The 24299-nt window shown below is 43.0% G+C and overlaps 2 protein-coding genes and 1 non-coding gene across 6 annotated transcripts in view; 1 reads left to right on the top strand and 2 right to left on the bottom strand.

Moving 5' to 3' along the window:
- Positions 1-8975, top strand: part of per3 (period circadian clock 3) — a 19138-nt gene extending 10163 nt beyond the window's left edge. The window contains exons 6-22 of the mRNA XM_046075671.1: positions 1014-1065; positions 1482-1630; positions 1917-1995; positions 2134-2240; positions 2455-2611; positions 2781-2889; positions 3262-3390; positions 3481-3589; positions 3668-3779; positions 3894-4033; positions 4158-4319; positions 4500-4751; positions 4885-5747; positions 5973-6165; positions 6432-6618; positions 7309-7459; positions 7553-8975. Coding sequence (XP_045931627.1) covers positions 1014-1065; positions 1482-1630; positions 1917-1995; positions 2134-2240; positions 2455-2611; positions 2781-2889; positions 3262-3390; positions 3481-3589; positions 3668-3779; positions 3894-4033; positions 4158-4319; positions 4500-4751; positions 4885-5747; positions 5973-6165; positions 6432-6618; positions 7309-7459; positions 7553-7675 — 3074 coding nt within the window. The 3' untranslated portion in view covers positions 7676-8975. The remainder of the gene's footprint in view (positions 1-1013; positions 1066-1481; positions 1631-1916; positions 1996-2133; positions 2241-2454; positions 2612-2780; positions 2890-3261; positions 3391-3480; positions 3590-3667; positions 3780-3893; positions 4034-4157; positions 4320-4499; positions 4752-4884; positions 5748-5972; positions 6166-6431; positions 6619-7308; positions 7460-7552) is intronic.
- Positions 8976-9362: 387 nt separating this feature from the next.
- Positions 9363-23567, bottom strand: LOC123987070 (matrix remodeling-associated protein 8-like). Of its 4 annotated transcripts, XM_046075672.1 has the most exons (14): positions 23476-23567; positions 21906-22009; positions 19086-19267; positions 18318-18344; positions 17884-18189; positions 17101-17202; positions 16871-17004; positions 16553-16732; positions 15221-15362; positions 11172-11330; positions 11058-11082; positions 10890-10975; positions 10715-10783; positions 9363-10634 (listed from the first exon to the last, which is right to left on the bottom strand). In XM_046075672.1, exons 3-14 carry the CDS (start codon positions 19135-19137, stop codon positions 10612-10614), a joined length of 1305 nt encoding a protein of 434 aa, XP_045931628.1. In that variant the 5' UTR covers positions 19138-19267; positions 21906-22009; positions 23476-23567; the 3' UTR covers positions 9363-10611. The 4 variants fall into 4 exon arrangements, with proteins under 4 accessions (XP_045931628.1, XP_045931629.1, XP_045931630.1 ...); XM_046075673.1 differs by lacking the exons at positions 21906-22009; positions 23476-23567 and adding an exon at positions 22890-22904; XM_046075674.1 differs by lacking the exons at positions 19086-19267; positions 21906-22009; positions 23476-23567 and adding an exon at positions 22890-22993.
- Positions 22214-22285, bottom strand: trnae-uuc. The gene has a single exon. It is a non-coding gene; the product is annotated as a tRNA-Glu (tRNA).
- Positions 23568-24299: the final 732 nt, after the last annotated feature.

The raw sequence follows: 24299 nt of genomic DNA, 5'->3' as shown, positions 1-24299 counted from the left end.
GAGAACACTTCCTCTTATAACACCTCTAACTCCTAACCTCTAACATGCACTTCCTGTGCTCTTCTTCTTCTATCCCCTACAATGATCTTGTTTTGATTGCACTTTTTGTTAACTCTTACTTCCTTCCCTAGGTATCTACCCCATTGATGTGATATGTACTATGAGCTCTTACTAGTATTTATTGCTGCTCTTACTAGTATGTATTGTCAGTTGTAGATCTGTAGTTGATGCTCTGTTGATGCTTGTATGTTGTTCCTCAAATGTAAGTCGCTTTGGATAAAAGCGTCTGCCAAATGAGTAAATGTAAATGTAACTGATGATGGTAGCAGCAGAATGAATTTAGAAGTGGACAGAAACATTTTGTCAAACATTTACAGAGAAATGCATTGAAACTAATCGGGAGGAGGTTTATCATGCAGCAGGACAATGAGCCAAAGCACACTGCCAACAAAACAAAGTACTTCATCAGGGGAAAAAAGTGGAAGGTTTTAGACTGGCCAAGTCAATCACCTGAACTTAACCCAACAGAGCTGCATTTCACCTCCTTAAGAGGAGACTGAAGGGAGAAACACCCTGAAACAAACAAGAACTGAAAGAAGCTGCGGTAAAAGCCTGGAATAGCCTCACAAATGAAGAATGCAACAGTTTGGTGATGTCGATGGGTCGCAGGCTTGAGGCAGTTATTGCAAGCAAGGGTTAAGCCACCAAATATTAAATGTTAATTACTTTAAGATTATTTGTTCCAATACTTTTTTGCTCACCTAAGAATGCTGTGGTCTAATACAAACGGTGGTATGTCCTGAGTTGTTTAACACATCTAGATGTGAATACCAGGAAATAAAAGCTGAAATTCTGAACTCTTGTCTCATACTCATCTTTTGTTCTTAAACCCAAATGAATTTGCCTTACAGTTCCAATACTTTTGGAGGGGACTGTAAAAGTGACTCGTTGCAGATCATTGAAAGAATTTAAAAGAACTGGCAGATAACTAACTCTGTTCTTTGTCTCTGCAGCGGGGGTCCTGTTTGACTGCGCCCAGGTCAAGTCTTTCTTCTGCAGAATCAGGTCAGTACACTTACTGTATCTTCATTCTGTTAAGGATCCTTCCTATACTAGCCCTCCCATAAATATGTTATTTCACAATGATGATATATCTCTCATGGGAAAATCAGATGTGCAGAAAAATATGATTCTTGCAGAATAAAATGACCCACAATTACCAATCTTTACAGGTAGATATGAGCAAAGCTCAGCTGAAAGCTTCTCATACATCCCGCTGACACCATTGGGCTTTGTGAGCCATACTGCTAAAGATAGGACAAGTTAGTATATACTGTTGTTACAGAGAGATTAACTTTGTAGAAGAAACATGTAGGCATGGCTTTAGTCTGCATTTTTTAAAACATCATTTCTTAGTGTTTAATAGTAGTCAAGTAAAATGGCTTATGTTTACTTCATTCAAATGTCCATTAATGTTGTAGGGGCGGGAAGGACAGAGAGGGTGAGATGCGTTACAACCCGTTTCGGATAACACCCTACCTGCTGAAGGTGCAGGGAACAAGGAGCAGTGGGGAGGAGGAGGAGCCGTGCTGCCTGGCACTGGCTGAACGCATAATCTCTGGATATGAGGGTACAGAACTCAAACAGCAATGAATAGTAAACAACAAGTAGTTTATTTACTTGCTTGTTTTGCTTGTGTTTAAACACAGGTTTTGCTTCTTCCTAATAAATTGTATCTGACTTCCTGCTTATCAATACCCACCCCAGAGATGTCATGACCAAATAAATATTATTACTTGATTCACTACCTCTGCTTAGCTATTCTGTCATCAGGATGCAGAGGCATTCATGTACTGAAATATGTAAGAAAGATCCCTTTGACGTATCCCTGACATTCATATTATTCACTCATGCAGCACCTCGGATCCCCTTGGACAAGCGCATCTTTACCACCACACACTCACCTGGCTGTGTGTTCCTGGAAGTGGACGACAGGTCAATATACACATATACACACACACACACATACACACACACACACACACACACACACACGGACAGTCAGAGATTACATTGAGCTTCTAAAGTGGCAGTGTGTGTTGATGAAACTAATTTGATTGTCACTATCCACAGGGCTGTGCCGTTACTAGGATACCTTCCTCAGGATCTGATTGGCACGTCGTTGCTGACTTGCATTCACCCAGACGACCGCCCCCTCATGCTGTCTATGCACCGAAAGGGTAAGTGTTCAAGTGGGGTTTTTATTTGTTGTCATTGATTTTGACATACAACATATTAAACAATGAATTGATTTAGTAGATTAACCAATATCACAGATAATTAGTTACACCTCTAATTGGACTCCTGCCAGTGTTGTTTATAGTGGCCGATCATACTGTGTACTTCACCGCTCTCTTGCTGTGTTTTCACTCAACCTCTTCATGCGATGTGTAGTGTTGAAGTATGCGGGTCAGTCTCCGTTCGAGCACTCTCCTGTGCGTCTGCGCTGTCAGAATGGAGACCACATCACCTTGGACACCAGTTGGTCCAGCTTCATCAACCCTTGGAGCCGCAAGGTGGCCTTCATCATTGGACGGCATAAAGTCAGGACGTAAGTGGCAATGGCTCAAAGACAAAAATTATTAAAAAGTGTTACATTCACAAGCAAAGTCTCAGTGCTTTTTATGTGCTCAGGTGGAAGGTTTGGTATTTGCATGGTCTGTCCTGTAAGCCACCTGGTTTATGTGGTTTTTTACTGTGCTGTCGTCTTTTGTCACCAGGAGTCCACTGAATGAGGATGTGTTTGCTGCTCCGACAAAGGAGGACATCCCAGTCACCCATGAAGAAATCAAAGATCTGCAAGCAAAGATATATAAGCTTTTCCTGCAGGTCATTATTTCACCATTTATCAACAGAAAGGATCAAATGTTTGCAGGTCAAAGTGCCATAAATGCTAAAATGAGTGTCCCTGTTTCTGTTTCATATCAATATGAAATTAATCCTTTGGGAAAGAAGTAAGAAATCACAAGACAAATTGCTGGGCTCCTCAGAATTTGGTGGCCATCATTGGCCTTTTTTTGATACTTTTTATTGCTAAATTAATAATTATAAAGATAAGCAAGTTGCTGTTCTAGACCACATACATGTCTGTAGGTTTATACCCTTAATAACACACACACTCTTCTCTATTTTGTTTTTTTTCTCCATTTGTGTGTCCGAGGTCCTCCAGTACCTTCACGTCTTTGTATTTCTTCCCCACAGCCGGTCCACAACAATGGTTCCAGCGGGTATGGCAGTTTGGGAAGTAACGGCTCTCATGAGCACTACATCAGTGTAGCCTCTTCAAGTGACAGCAATGGTAACCTGTGGGAGGACTCGCATCGGGAACCGGTGAGACGTCACAGTGACACCACAAGCCAGAAAGTCAGTGGTAACCCTGCTGCCGAGGTTAATCATGCTGATCCATTTGTGTGATTTCAGATGACTTTGCAGCAGATCTGTGCTGATGTGAATAGAGTCAAGAGCTGGGGCCAACAGGCTTATCTGGGTTCCAGCCACAAAATTGCTGTTCTCGGCAAACCTGCCACAGGTAATGCAGCCCCACGCATATTGAGTACAAATATAAAACGTAAAAAAATTCTGTATTAATATTTTAATATTCCCCCAGCACGTCATCCCCCGGCAGCATCCAAACCTGAGGTCAGAGATCATGAAGAAGGCAGGAAGCAAACACACATTCCCTCCTATCAGCAGATCAACTGTGTGGACAACATCATCAGGTGTGTGGTGATAGCATCGTTATGCCACTTGTGTGATTGTTTCAGTTTATTACATGCTGGAGCACCTGATTCCTGTCACACTAATTATTGTGCGCCTGTGTTTGTGTGTTCCAGATATTTGGAGAGCTGTACAGGTTCAGCCCTCAAGCGGAAGAGTGACTGTCATTCCTTGGCCACCTCTTCTTCCTCATCCTCCACCTCAGAAGAGGACAAGCCTGCTGGAGCCACTGACACAGCTCAGGCCAGCTCAGATGGTATAAACACACCATAATACATAACACAGTTTATTGCTAACTTATCATTTTGGGTAGCATTTTTGAAATATTCCTTGCAAAAGCAACATTAACTGTTATTTATTTTGTTTCTCTTCACTTTCAGTGGTGTTAGACAGTGGTGTGTCAGTGGCCCCTACGGCAGCAGCAGTTGTTGGAGCGCCACTGACAGACATTACAATGTCCACTAAGGCCATGAGTGTAGTTTCTGTCACCAGTCAGTGTTCATACAGCAGTACCATCGTCCATGTACCACAACCTGAATCAGGTATACATACATAAACATACCCTAAACATACCCTTACGTCTGTGTGTCAGAACACTGGAGACACTCAGATGCTCTTTTGCAACTGTAGATCTTAACTGCACACGGCAGTTAAAGCTTTGGACCACTCTCTTTTAAGAAGGTCTATTGAGCATGTTTTTTTCCCTCAATGTTCTCCCACAGAGGCCACGGCACTTGAGGATGCCCCTATGGGCAGCGAGCCTGCTGATGCTGCTCCGACTCCCGCCCGTCCCGCCCCGAGCCCGGCTACAGAAGAAAGAAGGTTTATTGGTCTCACCAAGGAGGTGTTGTCGGCTCACACCCAGAAGGAGGAGCAAGAGTATGTGGATCGATTCCGGCATCGCATCCTCCAGAGCCCCTACAGCTCCTATCTGCAACTGGACAACAGCTCTATGGCGCACTCCCACCACCCAGGTATATCTTCACTAAAGACAACCACACATGTGGATTTAGTGACTGTGAATAGTAGTGAAGAGAGAAGTAGTGAATAAAATTTTTAAAGGAACACTTCAAACTTACTCTGCAGCCTATGTCCCTCTCCCCACAGGTGACTACCTACGTCCACTGAGTGCAGGTGGGGGGAACCGCTCTCGGAGAGGAAAGCTCAGACACAAGCGCCCCAAACCCCAGGGTTCCTCAGACAGCTACGCTTCCCCACCTGGCCCTCCTCGTAGAGTCCCCAACTCCTCCTGGCCCTCCTCAGAGTCCTCCCAGCCCCATATGGGAGCGCCCTTCATCCAAGCATCCCAGACACCATTCTTCCCAATGATGGCGACCCAGCCTGTCCCGGAGCAACCGCCCAGACCACAACAGCAGCCTGGAGCGACCACCGTGGTGCTGCAGCCTCCTGACCAAACCCAGTTCAGCTACAACTTCAACATCATGCAGTCTGCTCAGAGCCTGCCTGGCATGCAGCTATTGCAGATGGATCCCTTTCAGAATCTGCAGCCAATGCAGAACTTTCACAACCTGCAGCCCATAGCTCCAGCCCAGAGCGTCAACCCTTACGTGGCTCCGGTCATGGCTGTCATCCTGCCGAACTACACAACTTTCACTCCAGGCTACCCGTCCATTTACCCGCCGTCCGTTCCTTCCATTCTGCCCCAGGTACCCATCACCACGACAGGCTTTGCCCCTGGCAGTGCCCCCTTCCCTCATCCCCAGTTCCAAGCCCAGCCTGTCCCCGACACTCAGAGCCCCCTGGGCCCCCTGCTTTGCTCACATAGAGCCAGCTCCTCCGTCGGGGAAGAGGAGGAGGAAGCTGGGCCTCGGGCTTTATTCTCCAGCTCTCGCTCGAGTTCTCCGCTGCAGCTGAACTTGCTGCAGGAGGAGCTGCCAAAGCCGAACGAAGGACAGAGCAGCACCGGGCACAACCACAGCGAGAGCCTCCATGAACAACATGCCAACCAGGTGAATTTGCTGTTTCTGTCAACCTTTACCTTCAAGATGCTAAAACTTTTACTTTCTAACAACTTCCTTCTTCAAGTTTTGAACAACTCCTATCTTTCTCTCAGTAGATGTATTATCATACATATCAAGTATTTGTTGATATACAGTACATCGTGTAGCTCTCCATTTGTATCACAGTATAGGTATTTGGTTTAGTTCTGACTGTTAAACCTGTGCCTTGATCAGGGTGATAACCCCAGTGAGTCTGGGAATCATGATGCCCAGTCTACATCAAGTGAGCTGCTTGACCTGCTCCTGCAGGAGGATGCCAGGTCAGGGACCGGATCCAATGCCTCTGGGTCTGGGTCAGGGGAGTCTGGAGGCTCCCTAGGATCTGGATCTGGATCTGGCTCCAATGGAACCTCCACCTCACATACTGGTAAGAGTGAGCAAAAATGTATACAATACACACAAAGACAAACGCTGTCCTCTCACTTTGCAATATTTGTGAAACACATTCATGGTTAAAACAGTATCTGCACGCATTCTGTGTTTATATTTGGTGGATAATATTTCTAATATCCCAAATACACTGTTTTATATGCTAAATTTGCAAACAAAGCAGCTGAGGACAATGAAAGACAGAGGAGCATTCACTCAATAGTTGGGTGAAGTGACTGATGCAGAGTTGTTCCTGACTTACAGGCAGCAGCAACAGCAGCAAATACTTTGCCAGCAATGATTCATCAGACACATCACGCAAAGCCCGTAAGAGCCAGGAGGCACCGGCAGAGCACCAACACAGCTTCGACACTCAGGTGGAGAGCTCACTGTGGAGCATGATCCAGCAAGTGCCAGAGCACGTCATGATGTCTTACCAGATCCACACCAGGTATAAACACAGCAGCACTCTCACAGCTTCCATTCATTTACTAACAAATGTGAAATGTCAGTCCTGTCAAAACCGTTGTCAGCCTTTGCTTTGTTTGGCCATGAAAGCAACATGTTGATAAATCCTTGATTTGAATTGGAAAATATAATTTAAAAGTAATACCATAATTATATTATATAATTGTTTTTAGTGGCTTCCAAAGCTGAATAACAGCTCTGGTAAAATGCCAGATTCTTTCATTATGTTTTTCAGTCTCCTGTCAAGCTCTTTGAAGCAGCTAGTTTTGGGACCACTAAAAGATTATGTCTTTTCTTATTATCTTTGTAAGACTTGTCATTTTTAACCCTCTTTGGGCTTAATGACACCCTGTAACACCCCATGGCTGCTTGACAGTAATTTGATCCATTGATCTTAACATTGGCGTTCAAGATTCTTCTCAAACCTTGTTTTAACAAACTGTTGTCAATCACTGTGAAGTCCAGAGTTGTCTGCTTGTGATGGTAGCCTCTTTAGGCAGAGGTGAACTTTAGCTTTATAGACGACCTCTGCTGATTTGATTGTGTAATATCATTGTCTAATCCTCGAATGTCAGACAGTCAAATGTAATTTCCAGATAAATGTATCGTCCACCTCTCTCATGTCATGTAATCCTTCATCTTTGCTTTGTATCCTGTCTTGCCTCTCCTCCAGAGACAAGGGTGAGGTCTTGACAGAAGACAGGGAGAAGCTCCGGGTGCTTCAGCACCTCCAGCCCTGGTTCAGCCAGGAGCAGAGAGAGGAGCTGGCTGAGGTCCATCCCTGGATCCAACAGCACACTATCCCACAGGAGATAGACACACAGGTGGGGATCTCCAAACACTGACACTCAACACAAACATACTCATCTTTCTGCTCACCTGAGCACATGTTTAATATTTATATTTGTGTCTTGCAGGGTTGTGTAAGCTGCAGCTCAGCTACAGGGGTCACCCACTCCCCTCACCCTCCTGCTCCCGATAGCTCGTCCCCTCTGGAGAACCGTATGCAGGACTCCATCGGACCTGTGGTGGACACTTGAGAGACCTGGAAGCCAAAACAACAAAGCACTCGGCTCACAGCAAACTAGCCCTGCCACAAACCTCGACAACTCCCAACATGCATTTCTTCTGACCAGTTTGGAGGAGTGGATCCCTATGTTTTAGTTTAAAGTTTGACATGTTTTGTAAAGGTATCGGTGGCTGGACCAGGCCGAGTAACAGAGGAGGTGAGAGGGATGGGCATTTTCTCTTAGTCAGCCTAATGCCTTTATCGGACCATTAATATTATACCTGTCTACTTTTTGTGTTTATAGACCCCATAGGGGTTTAGTTTGTATTTAAGACTGGCCTGATCCTTTGGCCCCATGAGCCACTTGACTCACAATATTGGAAGAGGGTCCTATGGTTGCTGCCCCTGAACATGAGCACTGTGTACACACACCCGGCCTGCACGATGGGTGTGACTGGGTGACAAGAAAAAGACAGTGCTGGCCCAGTGTGAGTATCGGATCACACGTCAGACTCTTCTCCAGAGTGCAGGTTGTACAGTATGTGTACCACATCAACTTCTTCAACTGCATAGTAACGTACCATGGCTGAGACATGGTAAATTATTTTTGATGGACATGAAGACAAAGACACATTTGCTGCTCTTTGTTTATATTGTGTAGATTCTAATCTTGTAAGTTAATTGTTGTTGGAGTGTATTCTCTTATTCCATAGGTTGGTTTCTTCTTGTCCAGAACATCAGTTTTTATCTTACTCAGACTCACGAGCAACAGCAAACGTGTTGATCATTTCAAAACTGAAGTTAGTGCTACAACACCACCCTGATGTCCAAACCTTCCTGTAGCAAGCCCTTTCTCCACACAGTATCCTGGTCATCACCCTACAGTACCTGTAGCTTTAACTGTAAACAGACACAGCGTGGCCCCAAATTTCCTCTGATCCTGGGGTTACTTACTGAATGAATTTCCTCTTAGACTTAGACTGTGTAGCTGTCTGTATGACTGGCTGTGTGAAACGGAGAGAAATTGATTAACCCGTTGTAATTCTGTGAATGTTGTCGCACTTTTTCTCGTACTGGATTGAGATTTCAGGTGAGTTCATGAATGTGCGCGCGCGCTGACGGATTGAGAGCTGCTTCCTTCGATACAGTTGTCCAACAGTGCAAGACAGACCAGGGTTTTCTAACATTTTTAGATTTAAAGTAAATGACAGTACCATGTATTTTATAGAAAAAGCTCAAAACAATCTTCACAAAGTGTGTAAAAAGCCATTTGTCTTGAATTCAGGGACTGTTTGTGACACAAAGGAATGAATAAATGAACTCTGACCTAATGTGTACTTAGGCATGAGTGTACATACTTAACCTGGGCCGTAACCACCAATGGGGACACTGAAGTCATGCCCTTGGCTTTTTTGAATGTTTCGGAGCCTGAAGAGTTTACTCATAGGTTCTGATATTTGGTAGACTCGATTTTGTCGGTGTTTTAGGCTGAACAACAAAAAAAATAATTCAAAAGGATTTTGTATTTTTTTCACCAGAATTATGTCCCTGGAGTAATAATTAACACACACACACACACACACACACACACACACACACACACACACACACACACACACACACACAAAATGGATATCTGAAAATTATACTAACTAGTCAAAAAATTCAGGTGGGGTTGTCTGGAATCCTGGCAACTACTCAGACCACAACACAAAAAGTCTCAGCTGCATAAAGCTTTTTTGCCCCTGCATCAAGGTTTTATTGGATTAGCAGTACAGTACTACAGTAGGTAGTTCCCTTGATGTGAAGCCTGAACGAGCATGCCAAAATTAAGACAAATGCCAAATTAGGTAGCTGAAAAAAGCAGAAGTCGCAACAGATGTGTTTTTGCAAGAGTTTGTTGTGAGCTTCACACTTAGTTGTACAAGTAGTGTTAGAAATGGTTTGGGAACCACTGAGTTAATACAGGCCTTTATCACTAAAGACATTTTGACATGTCACAGTAGGGAAAGCACAAGTGAAAATAATACAATTAATGATGGCTGAATTACATTTAGCTCCTTGAGTTTCAGAGTCCTGGTATTGTTCATGCTGGCTCATTCTCACACTGTCGTGTCTTACTGGGACTCTTGCATAGCATACAGCCATCCTTAATGTTATTAGCAACACCTATGCTTTTATGTCCACATTCAGTTAACAAACAACAACATCTATTGGATGATATTCACAAGGTCATTTGAACACAAAGAGACTATCTCCTCAGACCAATCACGTGGGAGAAGCAACTGCATTTGAACATCAGCATCAAACATTGACATTTAATACATTACATTTAATACGTGTAAAAAGGGAACATTCCACAAAAAATGAGCATCGACATAAATTTTTTTTCCATACACCGCTTCATTGGTCAGTTAGCATACAGTTAATCATAGCCTACAGGAAGCAGTACACACTGATGAGTAGCGCCTCAGTGGTGCTCCAGTCCGGTCAGTTAAGCTGAGATGGATATGTGAGTAAAACAGAACAAAGTGAAAACAAAAATATCAAAATGTTGTTTTTGACTTCAGGAATAATGATCAAAGCTGTAATAACTGATAATTCAGATTCACTCGGTCACAACTGAGCTTTATTCGCCTTATGTACACATCAATCCTTCATTTAACAAGGCTTGCTTTAGACTCTCCTCTGGGTGGCACTCTTGTGCCACGCACAGTGGTCCAAAGTCCAGTCTTTTTAGTTTGATCAAGTACGAAAGAAAACTTAATCTGTTTTTCTTTGGCTCTAATACTGACAATTTGGAAACATGTGGCCTCAGTGTGAGCTATTTTTTATTTCTTTTTTTACATATTCTCTCTTGCTGTCTCTCCTGCCAGGACAGAAGGCAGAGAGGAGGAGTTCAGTTTGAAGCGCAGCCTCTGGACCAGCCATTGACTCCAGTTTAGCTTGTTTTTATTCGTCATTTCCTCACTTAGAAAATTTCTGCATCTCTGCAAGAAGACAAATTGAGGTTAAGGAGGAGGGAAATGAGAAACTTTGTGACAGCTGACTTTGCATGTGAGTGCGTTACCTTTGTCAAGATCAATGACTTTAGGCTGAGTGTTCATGTGGTTCTCTTTCAGCAGGTTGTTTTTATAGTCTAAAATAAATCAAGTCAAAATACACACAGGAGTAAGTCAAAATACACACACACACACACACACACACACGAGAAAGTCAAAATACCACTAACTATTGACACTCACCAAATCTTCTCTCCTCCCGGCTGCACACATTCCCTTCAGCAACGTCCATCTCGAACTCTTCTGAGCTGCTTTGACTTCTGCTGGACCTATCGCAGTAACAGACAGTGAGTGTGTGTTTAAGGGTGAGACAGTGATTGTGTGTGTGTGTGTTTGTGGGTTCTCGCTCACCTCATGGATGCATGCGGATAAAACTCTGAAAACACAAGAAAAATTAGATGAGGTTCAGAATCGTAAATTCAATGTACAACACATATCGTCAGACTGAGGTACCGCAGGTCAGACCTTTGGTTTTATGTCTGCGTGTGATGAGGATGATAATGAGGATGATGAAGGCCAGGAGCAGGAAGGAGGTGAGGACGTAGCCCAGCGGCAGGAGAAAGTGGTGTCGCTGATCTGGCAGAATAACGTTGATGACTCGCGGTGATTCAGCCTTAGTGGTGTCTGAGTAGTACAGAGATCGCAACAGTCAGCATTTAGTCTTCCTCTGTTCTTCATCTTTTCCATCACAAATGGACCAATGTCTCATCATAACGTTTACATAAATCATAATCAAGACCAGACCTCACACTGAACAGACATTACACACCTCGTGAGAAACACAGAAAACAAGGCATTATGACCAGTGATAAATAGCTCTCCCTCACAGCATCTCTTCACTCCCTTTTGGAGGTACTTTCTGTGGCTTTGCAGGTTTTCAATGCTTTAACTTAATAGTATAAAACAACACCTAACAATACTCTGTCCAAAGCCTTAGTATGAGCGGTGCTTAACCTGCAATTGTCCACTTTTCATCTAATGTACAGATGTTTCACTTTATTTGTGAAGTCGTTCTTACAGGTTTCAAATTCTCTTTCACATTGGTAAAAACAACACTTTTAGCCACACTAGCAGTGAGGTAGTGTCAGTCAGTTCGTCCACCACTTTGGTCAAGACTGAAATATCTCAACATCTATTAGATGGATTGCCATGAAATTTGGTGCAGGTATTCATGATGCCCAGAGAATGAATCCTACTGGCTTTGGTGACACTGACTTTTTCATCTAGCACCACCAGCAGGCAACAGTTTTCAGTTATTCCGTGAAATATGTTCTCGTGTATGGGCCCAAACTTTGGTCCAGACATTCAAGGTTCCTTGATGATAAATTGCTAATTGCTATCCCCTGACGTTTCCTCTAGCGTCACCATGAGGCTGACATTTTTAGGTTTGAGTGCAACGTCTCGACAATTATTCGATAGATTGTCATAAAAGTTGGCCTAGATATTGTATGTCCCCCCTCAGGATGAATTGTAATAACTTTTGTGATTCATTAACTTTTTCATCTAGTGTCATCATTGATCACACTTTAAATTTGTCAAATATTGTAATATATGACCAAATACCTGCCTAACTGATGACATTTCCATCAAATACAACTGAACTTTGTGTTTAGTGCTAATTGCAGTCATTTCATGTCTACTTCTGTACAAACAGATTGTACAGGTTGGCAAATTGTGCATTTAGTGCAAATGTATGCATGGTAACAAGCTGAACAGTGAAAACATTACCTTGTAAAGATCAGCACAGAACAATAGTCATTGTGAGTGTGTTAGCGTGTTGCTAAAACAGCCACACAGAGAAGCTAGCATGGATGCAAACATGGAAGCTTCTGTGATAGTGTGACCAGGTTACCACTGTACTAAATCGTTGTTTCTTCTGTAAACAAGAAAATCCTTTAAAGAAGGAAATAGTCTCTCTTTCAATGTATGAATAAGAGCAAAGTACAATGATACATCTGTTTTGTAATCATCACAGCCCAATGTCACTTTATGTGTAATTACCTCATTTGTGTTTTAGATGTTGAACAAAGTAAAGAAGTGGACTTTTGAAATTAACTTCTGTTCAAATCTGTAATCTTCTCTTTGTTCCCGGGGCATTGGGTGGTTTGTGTTTAATGTGTGTTTGAAGTGGCAGAATATAAATAATGCTAGGAGATTAACATATGAGCAGAGATTTCTCTCTAAACCCAACAAAAATCGTTTACAGTGCGTGCGTGTGGCTGCAAATGCGTTCACTACTGCATGTGTGTGATGCCACGTAAGCTCCAACACTTTAAACACTATATATATATACACACACATATATATATATATATATATATATACATACATACATACATACATACATACATACATACATACATACATACACAATGACATTTCCAGGGCCATTGGAAATAATTAGCCTGACAACATTATGTGATATGAGTGTTGACAAGCAGAGGGGGTGGGGTGTGTGCCTGGTTTCATTTAGCGTCATTTAAAAAAGTGCAAGGCAAGAAGCAGCTGTGGACCTCAACATATTTAAGCCATAATGAGATCCAGACAGAAAGTCATGCTGTGATTTACTTTTCCTGGCAGTAAAACAAAAGAGTGAAGAGAGGAAGAGGAGTGAAGGAAGGACAGAGCCGGGTGGAACAAAGGAGGAGAGCCAAGGGAGAGGAAGGGGACGTTGAGATGTTTCTCCAGAGACTTGTCTCGCAATATGAAGCAAGATAAGACCTCGCCCTGTTTGGGATTTTGTGTGATCCCAAACAACACAGCTGCTTGTGAGTAGAGTACATGAAAACAGCATGTTCATTTATATTACAAATCCTCTGATCCTTTTAATTTACTTTCAAGCCATTTTCTCCTGACTCGTGCCCAAGATGGGAACATATGTGTTTGTGTTTAGACTGGCTGCCCCGTTCTCCTGCCCAAACTGCAATGAGAAATAACTGACGGGCGGGATGGAGGGAGGGGTGACCTAAATCCCTTCTACCCTATTTCATCAACAGTCATCCCCCCCCCCCCCTTCCTTTTCTCTTTGTATATCTCCCTCTATCTCAAAAACCCCATCCCTCTGTCTCTCTGTGCCTGTCTACCTCTGAGTGTGGTTTTGCCTCTGTGTTGCCAGCTGCCACGCAGATGAAGCAAAACATCCCGTTCTTGTCTATAAACTTTGCTGAAAAGAGTTCACTTTCTTTAATAAGTAAAGGCAAAAAGAAAGAGATGAGAAAAGTGATGGAAAATTGCAAGTGAAAGGAACGTGTTTAAAAACAAACAAACTTGGGCATGTGGGATCCTCAAAGGAGAGGAAAAAACTGAAAGAAGGCAGGACAGAGGGGAGACGAAGGTGGGGTGAAGAAAGAGTGAAACTCCTCCAGAATGTCAGGAGAGAGCCAAAGTCAACAGGGCAGCAGACAGTCAGAGAGGGCAAAACAAGAGCCGATAAGACAAAATAATGCTGTGGGCTGCTAATGTCTGAGAGCACAGGGAAGGAAACTGTGCAAACTCATTCCTGCACTGGAGATAAATCAGTTATGCATCTTGTTTCTAACCAGTAAAATTCCCATGGTGCAGTCCTACTGGATTATTACAGCTCGGGAGTGAAGGATTAATTGTGTGGGCAGTGCTGGACTTCGGTCCAAAGACTGTATCTGAGAGATTCCACTGAAATGAGCTTGGATTTGGCAAGCTCTGTCACACACACACACACACACACACACACACACACACACACACACACACACACACACACACACACACACACTCGGCCACAGGCTTTCTCATTACTAAATCTCTCTCAATGATTTTCCCACATTGATACATCTGCCATTTTCGGCTTTGCTTCAGTTACCTACTGGAAACACAAACACATGCACCAGAAACTCTGTCATTCTCCAAGAATTTGAGGTAGGCAGCTGCCATGCCAACATGCCTAGCCTCTCCTCTATCTGCCCCCCCCCCCCCAACCCTTTTTTTCTTTTCCTCTTTCTAATGTGCACTCAGTGAAAGAATGTATTTAGGGCAGGTCAAAGCACTGAGAAATATGAACCAAACCAATTGAGAGAGGAGAAACAGGGAGGAAAAAGCAGGAAAGAAAATGTTGCTATAACGATGAAATGGTGAATAGCGGTAGGCTGAGAGGAAGGTGAGAGGCGATGAGGGCGAGGTTGGGAGGACAGGGTTGTGAGGAAGTGTGTGCGGTTTCAGAGGTCTGGCGTCAGGCGAGCTGACAGTGCAAGAAAATACATCTTCTCTCATGAAAACCTCTGAAATGCACACCCCCCACTCCTCTCATCTCTTCTTCCTCTCCTTTTGCTCAAACACAAAACGAGATGTTAGAAAGGGGGGAGAGTGAAGGAAAGAGCAGATGTGAGTTGTTTTTTCTCCTAATTGTACACATGGTATTTCAAATCCACTAAGTCATAAAACATCCTCTCTGCTAAGGCACTCACATGGACAAACTAGAGCAGGAAGAGAGATTTGTATTGGTGTGTGTGTGTGTGTGTGTGTGTGTGTGTGTGTGTTACCTTTGTCTTCACTAGGCAGTGCTTTGGCTGGCAGGGTGGTCTGAATCATAGGTGGTTCCACTGTGACTTGAAACTCTCTTCTCTCATGTAGACCGCAGTAATGATGGTGGAGGTGGCAGGAATACATCCCCCTGTCTGTCGGCTGGATGTTGAATGCAGACAGTCAAACACACACACGATACTGTTTGATTTTTGAGATGAAACTCTGTGGTCCGAGGGTAACCATCAACAGCGTCAAAGGAGCTGGAGTTCAAAAACGCTAGAATGGATTGATGGGAATGTGCACGCTAACACAAGACAAACTGTCTCCAAACGCCAAACTAATCCACGTTATTAAAGATTCCTGCTGCTGTTAAAGTTTTGTAATTTAACCCTTTAACACCCAACCCTTTTGAACTTGGTAGCCTGTTAGCATGCTTACATTTGCTAATTAGCACTACACATAAAGTTAAGCTGAGGCTGAGGGGAATCAAAGTGGTGCAGCCTCTGACCAACAGACTGGCATATACATAAACATATTACATGTTCATATTCATAGCTTTTCAGGCACTAGCAGCCTTATAATGTTCTGCACAGTTCTAGCATGGGTAATGGATTAAAACAAGCCTTTATTGTTCACTTGCGAAACAAACAAATTTGCTTATTTTCATCACTGAGTTAAGTAATCATCTATTGTTCAATAAATGTTACTCTGGTATAGAATTAATATGTATTTGTGCAAATGAGATCATTTGAAAGCACTTTAAACTTCTGCTATTGCACAAAACTTGAGAAACTATGTATATTACGCTAGAGCTAATTAATTCTACATAAAACAAGAACAAAAATGGTCTGACAGTCAGCTGAGAGTTGCCTGTGGCTGACTGGAAAACTGGCCCCGTTCCACAGTGTGGTCTTTAAGCCCTGAGCCTCCCAAGCCTGTATTTAACCTAAATGTTCTGATTTATGAGCTCTATCAAAAAACACCAGGACCCTTGAGAGTCCTAAAATATGACTGTAAACTTTTCTCTGCTTTCTATTACTACAAAGGGCACAGGGGGACTGGTAGGAAGTCCGTTTGGACACTTTTTGGATTGTTTGTTATGGTACTGTTGGTAATGGATGGACTTCAATTTCCCAACGGAACAATGACGTTTGACTTGACAAGAGCGCATTACTAATGAAAGTTCCATGTGTTATCTACATTACATGGGGCACACATTTAGAGCAAAGGTGACCCAAGTGGGAAGTGTACCTCTTGCCATAGTAGTTTTTTTTTTTTTACAATGTGTACTAAAACTATCAGGCTCCTGTTGTATTTTCTGTTTTGTTACTCTCCTTTTACACACACACCTGCAAATCCGATATGGCTAGCGAGAAGTCTCCCTCTGAGAAGGCTTGGTTGCTGATGTTCATCTTCCTCTGGAGGAACAGCGGCCCGTAGCTACGCTGCTCCCCAGAGGCGTACAGATCCACCAGCCGGTCAGCGCGGTCATGGCTGACTCCTGGGGACTGACGGTCCCAGTGGACCACCTGGAACCCACCAAGGTTGGGAAGGGGTTACATTTATCAGTCAATATCATGAAATCATTCTTAATGAATCTTAGTACATCTAGACTGAGGTTGATTGTCAGAGGAAAATCTACAAACAAGCTCATGCACTCCACGCACCTGCTGGTCCTCCTCCTCGTCGCTCCAGTCGGTCCACACGTTACGTCGGTTGATGCACGGCAGCACCACGGTACTGCCGAGCAGCACCACATACACCGCCTTTTGTCCATCCCAGAAGCGCTGTTCTTTGCGACCTTTATGGTAATAAAAAAAAAAGAAAGACAAACCGAGTCAGCTTTAAAGCTGCTATGAGTTGAACATGCTGATATCTGGTAGAGTGCGATACATACGTGATTTAGTGACGTTGAGCTGTACTCTGACTGTCTCGTACAGGTGGCAGTAGAGATGTTGGAGGTTACAAGAGTACAGACCTCTGTCATTCATTGTCACGTCTGTCATCACACACAGAAACACAAAAAAGGCAGCGTTGTAAACTGCAGTTATAAATCATGTGTAGGGCCTACTTCTCATTACTGCCAAAGCATGCCAAACATTTTTAGGCCGATATCCTGTATGTTAGGCAGCAGTGGGCTTCCATTCATTTCACTTTGGTATGAAAATCGATTTGCAGAAACTTAAAACTGACAAAGTCCTTCTGAGTGGTGCAGTCAGGTGTTTGTGACGCTCTTTGCTGCTTTTTTTTGTTCAGCTGTTGTAACATACATCATGGCAGACAAGCAACATGCAAGCACAAATGTTAAGAAAAGAATCATCTAGGTCCTTGAATCAAACCCTTGTCAAAATCAACACCCTTAAAAGAAGACTATTGTGTAGGCTGTCTAACATGAGGTGAGCTGCATTAAGATCTACTTTACCACTTCTGCTGAAACATTTCCTTAAGGAAGCCCTAAGTGACCTTCTCTTTATTACTGTGGTGATAATGCAACTTCAACAAATAAATAAATACATTATGGCAAGTTCATGGTCACTGATGGATAGCCTGTCTCAAGCAAATTTTTTCTATATTTGGACTGGAGGGTTCAACATTTGTCCCAAAACTAATTGTATGGTTTGAATATGAAACCAATTCACTAACAGCTACAGGCATGGAAGTCAAAGACAGTGAGTGTGACCTTTGATGACCAGGGAGAAGTTTCCATCCATGAAGGCTGTGGGGCTGAGGCTGACCCTGCCCTGGTTGTAGGAGTTGTAGATCCTCTGGTCCCCCGCAGAGAACATGTCCAGCATCCTCTCCCTGGCATAGTCTGGACTGGCCCGGTACAAGTCCCAGTGGACCACCCTCTGCCTGTCCCTTACCCTGTCCCTGGTCCACACCATGCGTCCGCTCACACACTGCAGCACCACCCTCGACCCAGCGGGGGCGCTCACATTATAGCCTGCCACCACCACGCTGCTGCTGCTGCCAGACTGACCTGACACTGAGGGACAGAGAATGAGCCGAGTCCACACAGTTAGACATTTGTTAACTCAGACGCTTATGCGTAGATATGAATCACAACTGCACGGGTACACACACACACACACACACACACAAAGAGAAACATACCTGCAGAGAGGAGGCAGGCCACAGAGACTGAAATAGAAACAGCAAGAAAAACAGTGAACAGGACAATCACTTTAACAGACCCTGTCAGACCGCATGAAAACAACAGTGGAAAGTAGCCTATAGCCTATTCCTAATATGCAGATATAAGTGAATGACTGTCTTGAAGTTTGGACACTGACTCAGTTAAACTCATCTGACAGGAATGTGTGTGTGTGTGTGTGTGTGTGTGTGTGTGTGTGTGTGTGTGTGTGTGTGTGTGAGTGAGTGAGAGTGAGAGTGAGAGAGAGAAGCGCTTTTACCTAAACGTCTCTAAAAACCCAGAGCCTTATTATCATTGTATTATTATTTTAAACATTTTCATTATTTATCTTTTTACTTGTCTCTTATTTTTAATCGTAGGCTATTTCATATAGGCCTAGATGTAGCTTCTCTTTTATTGTGCCTTTTATTTTGGTATTGTCTTAACCTTGAATGTTGTTTTTAACTTTTCCGTACAGCACCTTGAATCTACCTCTGCACGAAACGTGCTTTATAAATGATTAGCTGAGTAAGTTTAAAGTCTAATGAAGCTGAATCTGTTCGGAGAAAAAGAGAACATACCTATAGCCTGCATCTAATTCATCATGGTAGGCCTACTGGTGCAGACTGTCCTTTACATAAAAAGTAATAAAGATGTTAAGTTTTGTAGATAGCTACTCTGCACGCACCTGACTGAGATAGGCTATATTTAATACAACGCAGCACTAACCAAACTCCTGCCCTACTTACTGTGGATCAAGAGGAGAGCCTGAAAAACGATGTCCTCCCTCGCAGTCTTCATGTTGACAATAATGTTAACGGTACGGAGACTTGTCAAGGCTGTACACCTGAGAGGCCCCGAGAGTTAGAAAACACGTAATGGATATCCATCCATTAAGGCAGCAGGGCTTGATTTGGTCAGATTTCACAGTCTAAAGAAGATACAGGCAGCGCCACGTTAGGGATCCAACACAACCAAAACAGGACCGGACTGAACTGATCCCACCCGGGAAATGAAACCCGACACCTCCGGCCCGCACGAACATCCCCTCTCCTCACAAAACGCTTCTTAACGTCTGTCTTAACCTGCATAGCAGTGGTCAAATATCGAGATTATTGATAATAAAACCCCCAATTCCAATGAAGTTGGGATGTTGTGTAAAACGTAAATACAAACAGAATACAATGATTTGCAAATCCTTTTCAACCTATGTTCAACTGAATACACCACAAAAACAAGATATTTAATGTTCAAACTGATGAACTTTATTGTTTTTTGCAAATATTCACTCACTTTGAATTTGATGCCTGCAACACGTTCCAAAAAGCTGGGACAGGGGCATGATTACCACTGTGTTAGTAGGCTAAATCACCTAACACCACTCAATAAGAGCTTGGGAACTGAGGACACTAATTGTTGAAGCTTTGTAGATGGAATTCATTCCCATTCTTGCTTGATGTACAACTTCAGTTGCTCAACAGTCTGGGGTCTCCCTTGTCATATTTTGCGCTACATAATGCGCCACACATTTTCAATGGGAGACAGGTCTGGACTAAAGGCAGGCCAGTCTAGTACCCGCACTATTTTACTACGAAGCCACGCTGTTGTAATACGTGGAGAATATGGCTTGGCATTGTCTTGGTGAAATAAACAGGGACGTCCCTGAAAAAGACGTTGCTTGGATGGCAGCATATGTTACTCCAAAACGTATGTACCAGCATTACTGGTGCCTTCACAGATGTGGAAGCTACCCATGCCATGGGCACTAACACACCTCCATACCATCACAGATGCTGGCTTTTGAACGTTGCGCTGATAACAATCCGGAAGGATCTTTTCCTCTTTGGCCCGGAGGACACGACGTCCATAATTTCCAAAAACAATTTGAAATGTGGAGTCATAGACTACAGCACACTTTTCCACTTTGCGTCAGTCCATCTCAGATGAGCTCGGCCCGCTTCCATGCAGAGATTTCTCCAGATTCTCTGAATGTTTTGATGATATGGCTCGTAGATGATGAAATCCCTAAATTCCTTGCAATTGTACGTTGAGAAACGTTTTTCTTAAACTGTTGGAGTATTTGCTCACGCAGTTGTTCACAAAATGGTGAACCTCGCCCCATTCTTGCTTGTGAATGATTGAGCCCTTCTGGGATGCTCCTTTTATACCCAATCATGACACTCTTGTTTCCAATTAACCTGTTCACCGGTGGAATGTTCCACACAGGTGTTCTTTGAGCATTCCTCAACTTTCCCAGTCTTTTGTAGCCCCTGTCCCTGTCCTTTTTTGGAACATGTTGCAGGCATCAAATTCAAAGTGAGTGAATATTTGCAAAAAACAATAACGTTTATTAGTTTGAACATTAAATAGCTTGTCTTTGTAGTGTACTAAATTGAATATAGGTTGAAAAGGATTTGTAAATGAATGTATTCTTATTTTATTTACGTTTTACACAACGTCCCAACTTCATTGGAATTGGGGTTGTATACTTTACAAGTACGTATGTTGCCCTACAAGTAAAGGTCCTGCAAAACCTTAAGTAATGTGTAAGTAGTTCAGTTCAGTGTTATACTATATTAAATGATGTTTTTGGATGAACGTTCATATTAATGCTGCATTAATGTGTATATTGCATTTTACTACTGTAGATGTTTATGTTAATTTTAACTACTTTATAGCTTACTATTGGGTATTTTGATCTACATCAATGCATAAGATCATTATATGTTTGTACATTGTTGCTCTACTGAGAAGCACGTCTCCAAAGAGGATACTTTTCATGAGCTCAGGAAAACAGCCCTGTTTTCAGCTTTATGATGATGTATTTTGAAGTTGAACAATTTGGAGATTTTCACTGGACAGGCAAGAACTGTAATCTGAAAGGTAACTAATGGGCTGTCAGATAAATGTAGTGGAGTAAAACGTAGCCTATTTGCCTCTTAGATAGGCTATAGAAGTAGTACAAGCTGCAGAAAATGGAAACACTCAAGTAAAGTACAAGTAGGCCAACCTAGAATTTGTAGGCTTACTAGTGTTACTTGGGTAAATGTACCAAATAGATTTGCGAGCACAAGCTGTGGTTATTGCCAGTGTTGTATGATATTGCTGCTGCTGCTTTCCCCTGGTTTTGACATTATTATATACAATCTATGGTTCTGACAGAGGAACTTAACCCATCAAACTAAATAAGGTTTAATTAATCTAAATTATGAATAGTGATAGGCCAACTGCAGGCAGTATACAGTGTTCTTTTCTACTTCTACTTCACTGCATTTCAAAAGGAAATACGGAACTTTACAGGCATGCTTAGGCCTACTGGTTACTTTTCAGATTAAAAGTCATTCAAAACCTAGCTATGACAATTTTATGTGCAGTCTCAGAGATTAATCCTACTCTAGGCCTACGTAAACCAAGTCAATAATTTGTCCTTAATCGTCATCAGTTTTAAAGTTTAATTGATGAATGAATAAATGAATTCTCAAGGCATAGGCCTATAATCTTGCCACCTACAGGCCATTTGTAACCACCACTGTACCATTGTTACATTTACTCTCTATTGCAGTATTTACCGTATTTATCCAGCAAAGGAGCTCAGTAACCACAGGTCTCCACGGCTACGGCTTATACCTCTCCTTATTCAGCTCCAAGACGACCCTCAGTGGCTGATTTCCGGCTATGACATGTAGGATAACTGTATAGTCATCAGAGCTCTCTTGCACCTATTGTAATGTCTATTTTCGCATCCTATGTCTTTCAAGAGCAGGAGACGCTGTGGGAGCTGTCAACTGTGTCCGATTGAAGATTTAGCAGTACACGTATTTGGTCAGTTTATGAATTGTTCAGCGATAATCCATTGCTTCTTTATCTCAAAAGCTAGTTCCCATACCGGGAGTCGAACCCGGGCCGCCTGGGTGAAAACCAGGAATCCTAACCGCTAGACCATATGGGATCTGTACGTGAATACATTGCGGTCAATTGAGCAGTCATTCGCTCATCCGTGGTCCTTTTTTTAAAATATGGTCCATGCCGTCCATGCTTTCACAACTGCCTCATTTAGTTCGGTTGAATCGCACTATAGTTCGTTTTTCCCTTGGTGCGGTTCGTTTGGGCAGGTGTGAATGCAGCAATCGCACTCGGGTGCGCACCAAAAGCGGACCAAACAAGCGCTTCGCTTTCAAACGAACTCTGGTGCGGTTCGCTTGTGGTGTGAAAGCAAACGAACCAACCAACCACAGGATTTTATGATCGCAGAGATGTGATCTGAGCATTAGGCTATTTCCAAAGCTAAACCACTAATAAATCCATCTGCTGACCGCGAAATGTGTTCAGCGATCTTATAAATTATCTGAATACTAGTACTCCATTTACCCTGTAAGTTCTTTAAGTCCATAAAACATGTGTGACAGCGATACCACAGTATACTAGGCTGATGAGCCCCGAATTATTACTGTAGCCTACATGTCACTGTTTTTATGTTATTATTCATAATAGGCTATGTGGTCGATCTGCGGTCTAACATTAGCCTACTAATCATGCTTATAATAAATTATTACCTCCTGAGCTCTTTGCGACACAGATCAGAAGCATTAAAAGTGCTGCATAAACTTCTGTTAGGGCCCGTGTCCACCAAAGGGTTTTTTTTCTGACGCCAGCGTCTGTTTTCAATTCATTCCAATGGGAACGCCGCGTTTTTCCAAGCTGGTGAAAACGCCAGGAGCGTGACGAGGCGCTGAGCGGAGCGTTTTTTTCTTGTCGCAGAGAGTTGAAAAATGCTCAACTTTGGGAAAAACGCTGCGCTCGTCACTGTCACTTTTTACCCAGCCGTCCAATCACAGTGCAGGAGGGGCGGGACAAACACCGCCCCGAGCACATCCGATCTTTAACGAAACGATGTGCCTACTCGTCGAGTCGAGGTGTTTCCTCACCCGCAAAATCTCATGAACCCACGTACAGACAGTCTGTGCTCTCATGTGTCAGCCTTCTCTTCATGCAGAGCAAAGGCCAGAGTAAGCAGGTCTACGTACTTTGTGGTGACATTTTTACATTCAGTAAAATTAAGTAGGCTACCCTACATGCAACACATCACCTCCACGGAAATTATGTATCATAGCAACCACAGCGTCTCGAAAAAAAACCCACCCAAAACGCACCCTAGCGCTCCCAGCCAGGCGATTGCAGAAGACCGGGTGGCGTTTTCAGCTGGCAAAAAACGCTGGGTCCTGATGATACAGGATGACAATCGCCAAAGCTGTTCAATCAACAAGTTATCTGTAGGCTACCTCTGTGTAACGCCATGGTTACTTCCTGTAAAACTGCAGCGTGAACATGAACCGGACCAGAACTAAAATGCAGTGTATCATTTTTTTCACTTGGTCCGGACCAAATGAACCGAACTACAGATGTGAATGAATGGGGGTCCCCATTTGAAAGCACAGATACGGTCTATGGTTCAAACGAGCCGCCCCTAAATTCGGAGTGCACATGTATTCTGACCTTTATGGTAAATGCACTGAAACGTGAGAGCCTGTCAGCTCGCTCTAGGGCACTCACTGTCTTAACACAAGTGCTCCAGTATGAACGTCTTACCTGAAGAGAGGCTATTAAATCTTAATACATTACAATTTGTCAAATTGCGCGGATAGGAATACACATGTGAGTAGGCTACGTCCGATTTTCAAAATAAGGGGATAACACATAGGCCTATGTACCATATACTTATGTATATAGAAATAAGATTAGTGATTATATTCACAGGAACCGGATTTCAAAGTAAAAGCTGGCGTGGGGGTTTCATTTACAATATTTGCAATTAAGGAAGAACAATACTCGTTCATTGAAAAATAAAAGGAAAGCCAACTGAATCAGAATCAGAATCAGTTTTATTTCCAGGTATGTGTACACATATGAGCAATTTGACTCAGGATTGTACATTGCTCACGATGTGCTTACTTATACAATAATAC

This window comes from Micropterus dolomieu, linkage group LG18, assembly GCF_021292245.1.
Source record: "Micropterus dolomieu isolate WLL.071019.BEF.003 ecotype Adirondacks linkage group LG18, ASM2129224v1, whole genome shotgun sequence".
NCBI lineage: Eukaryota > Metazoa > Chordata > Actinopteri > Centrarchiformes > Centrarchidae > Micropterus > Micropterus dolomieu.
This window is presented reverse-complemented; position numbering and strand designations above follow the sequence as displayed.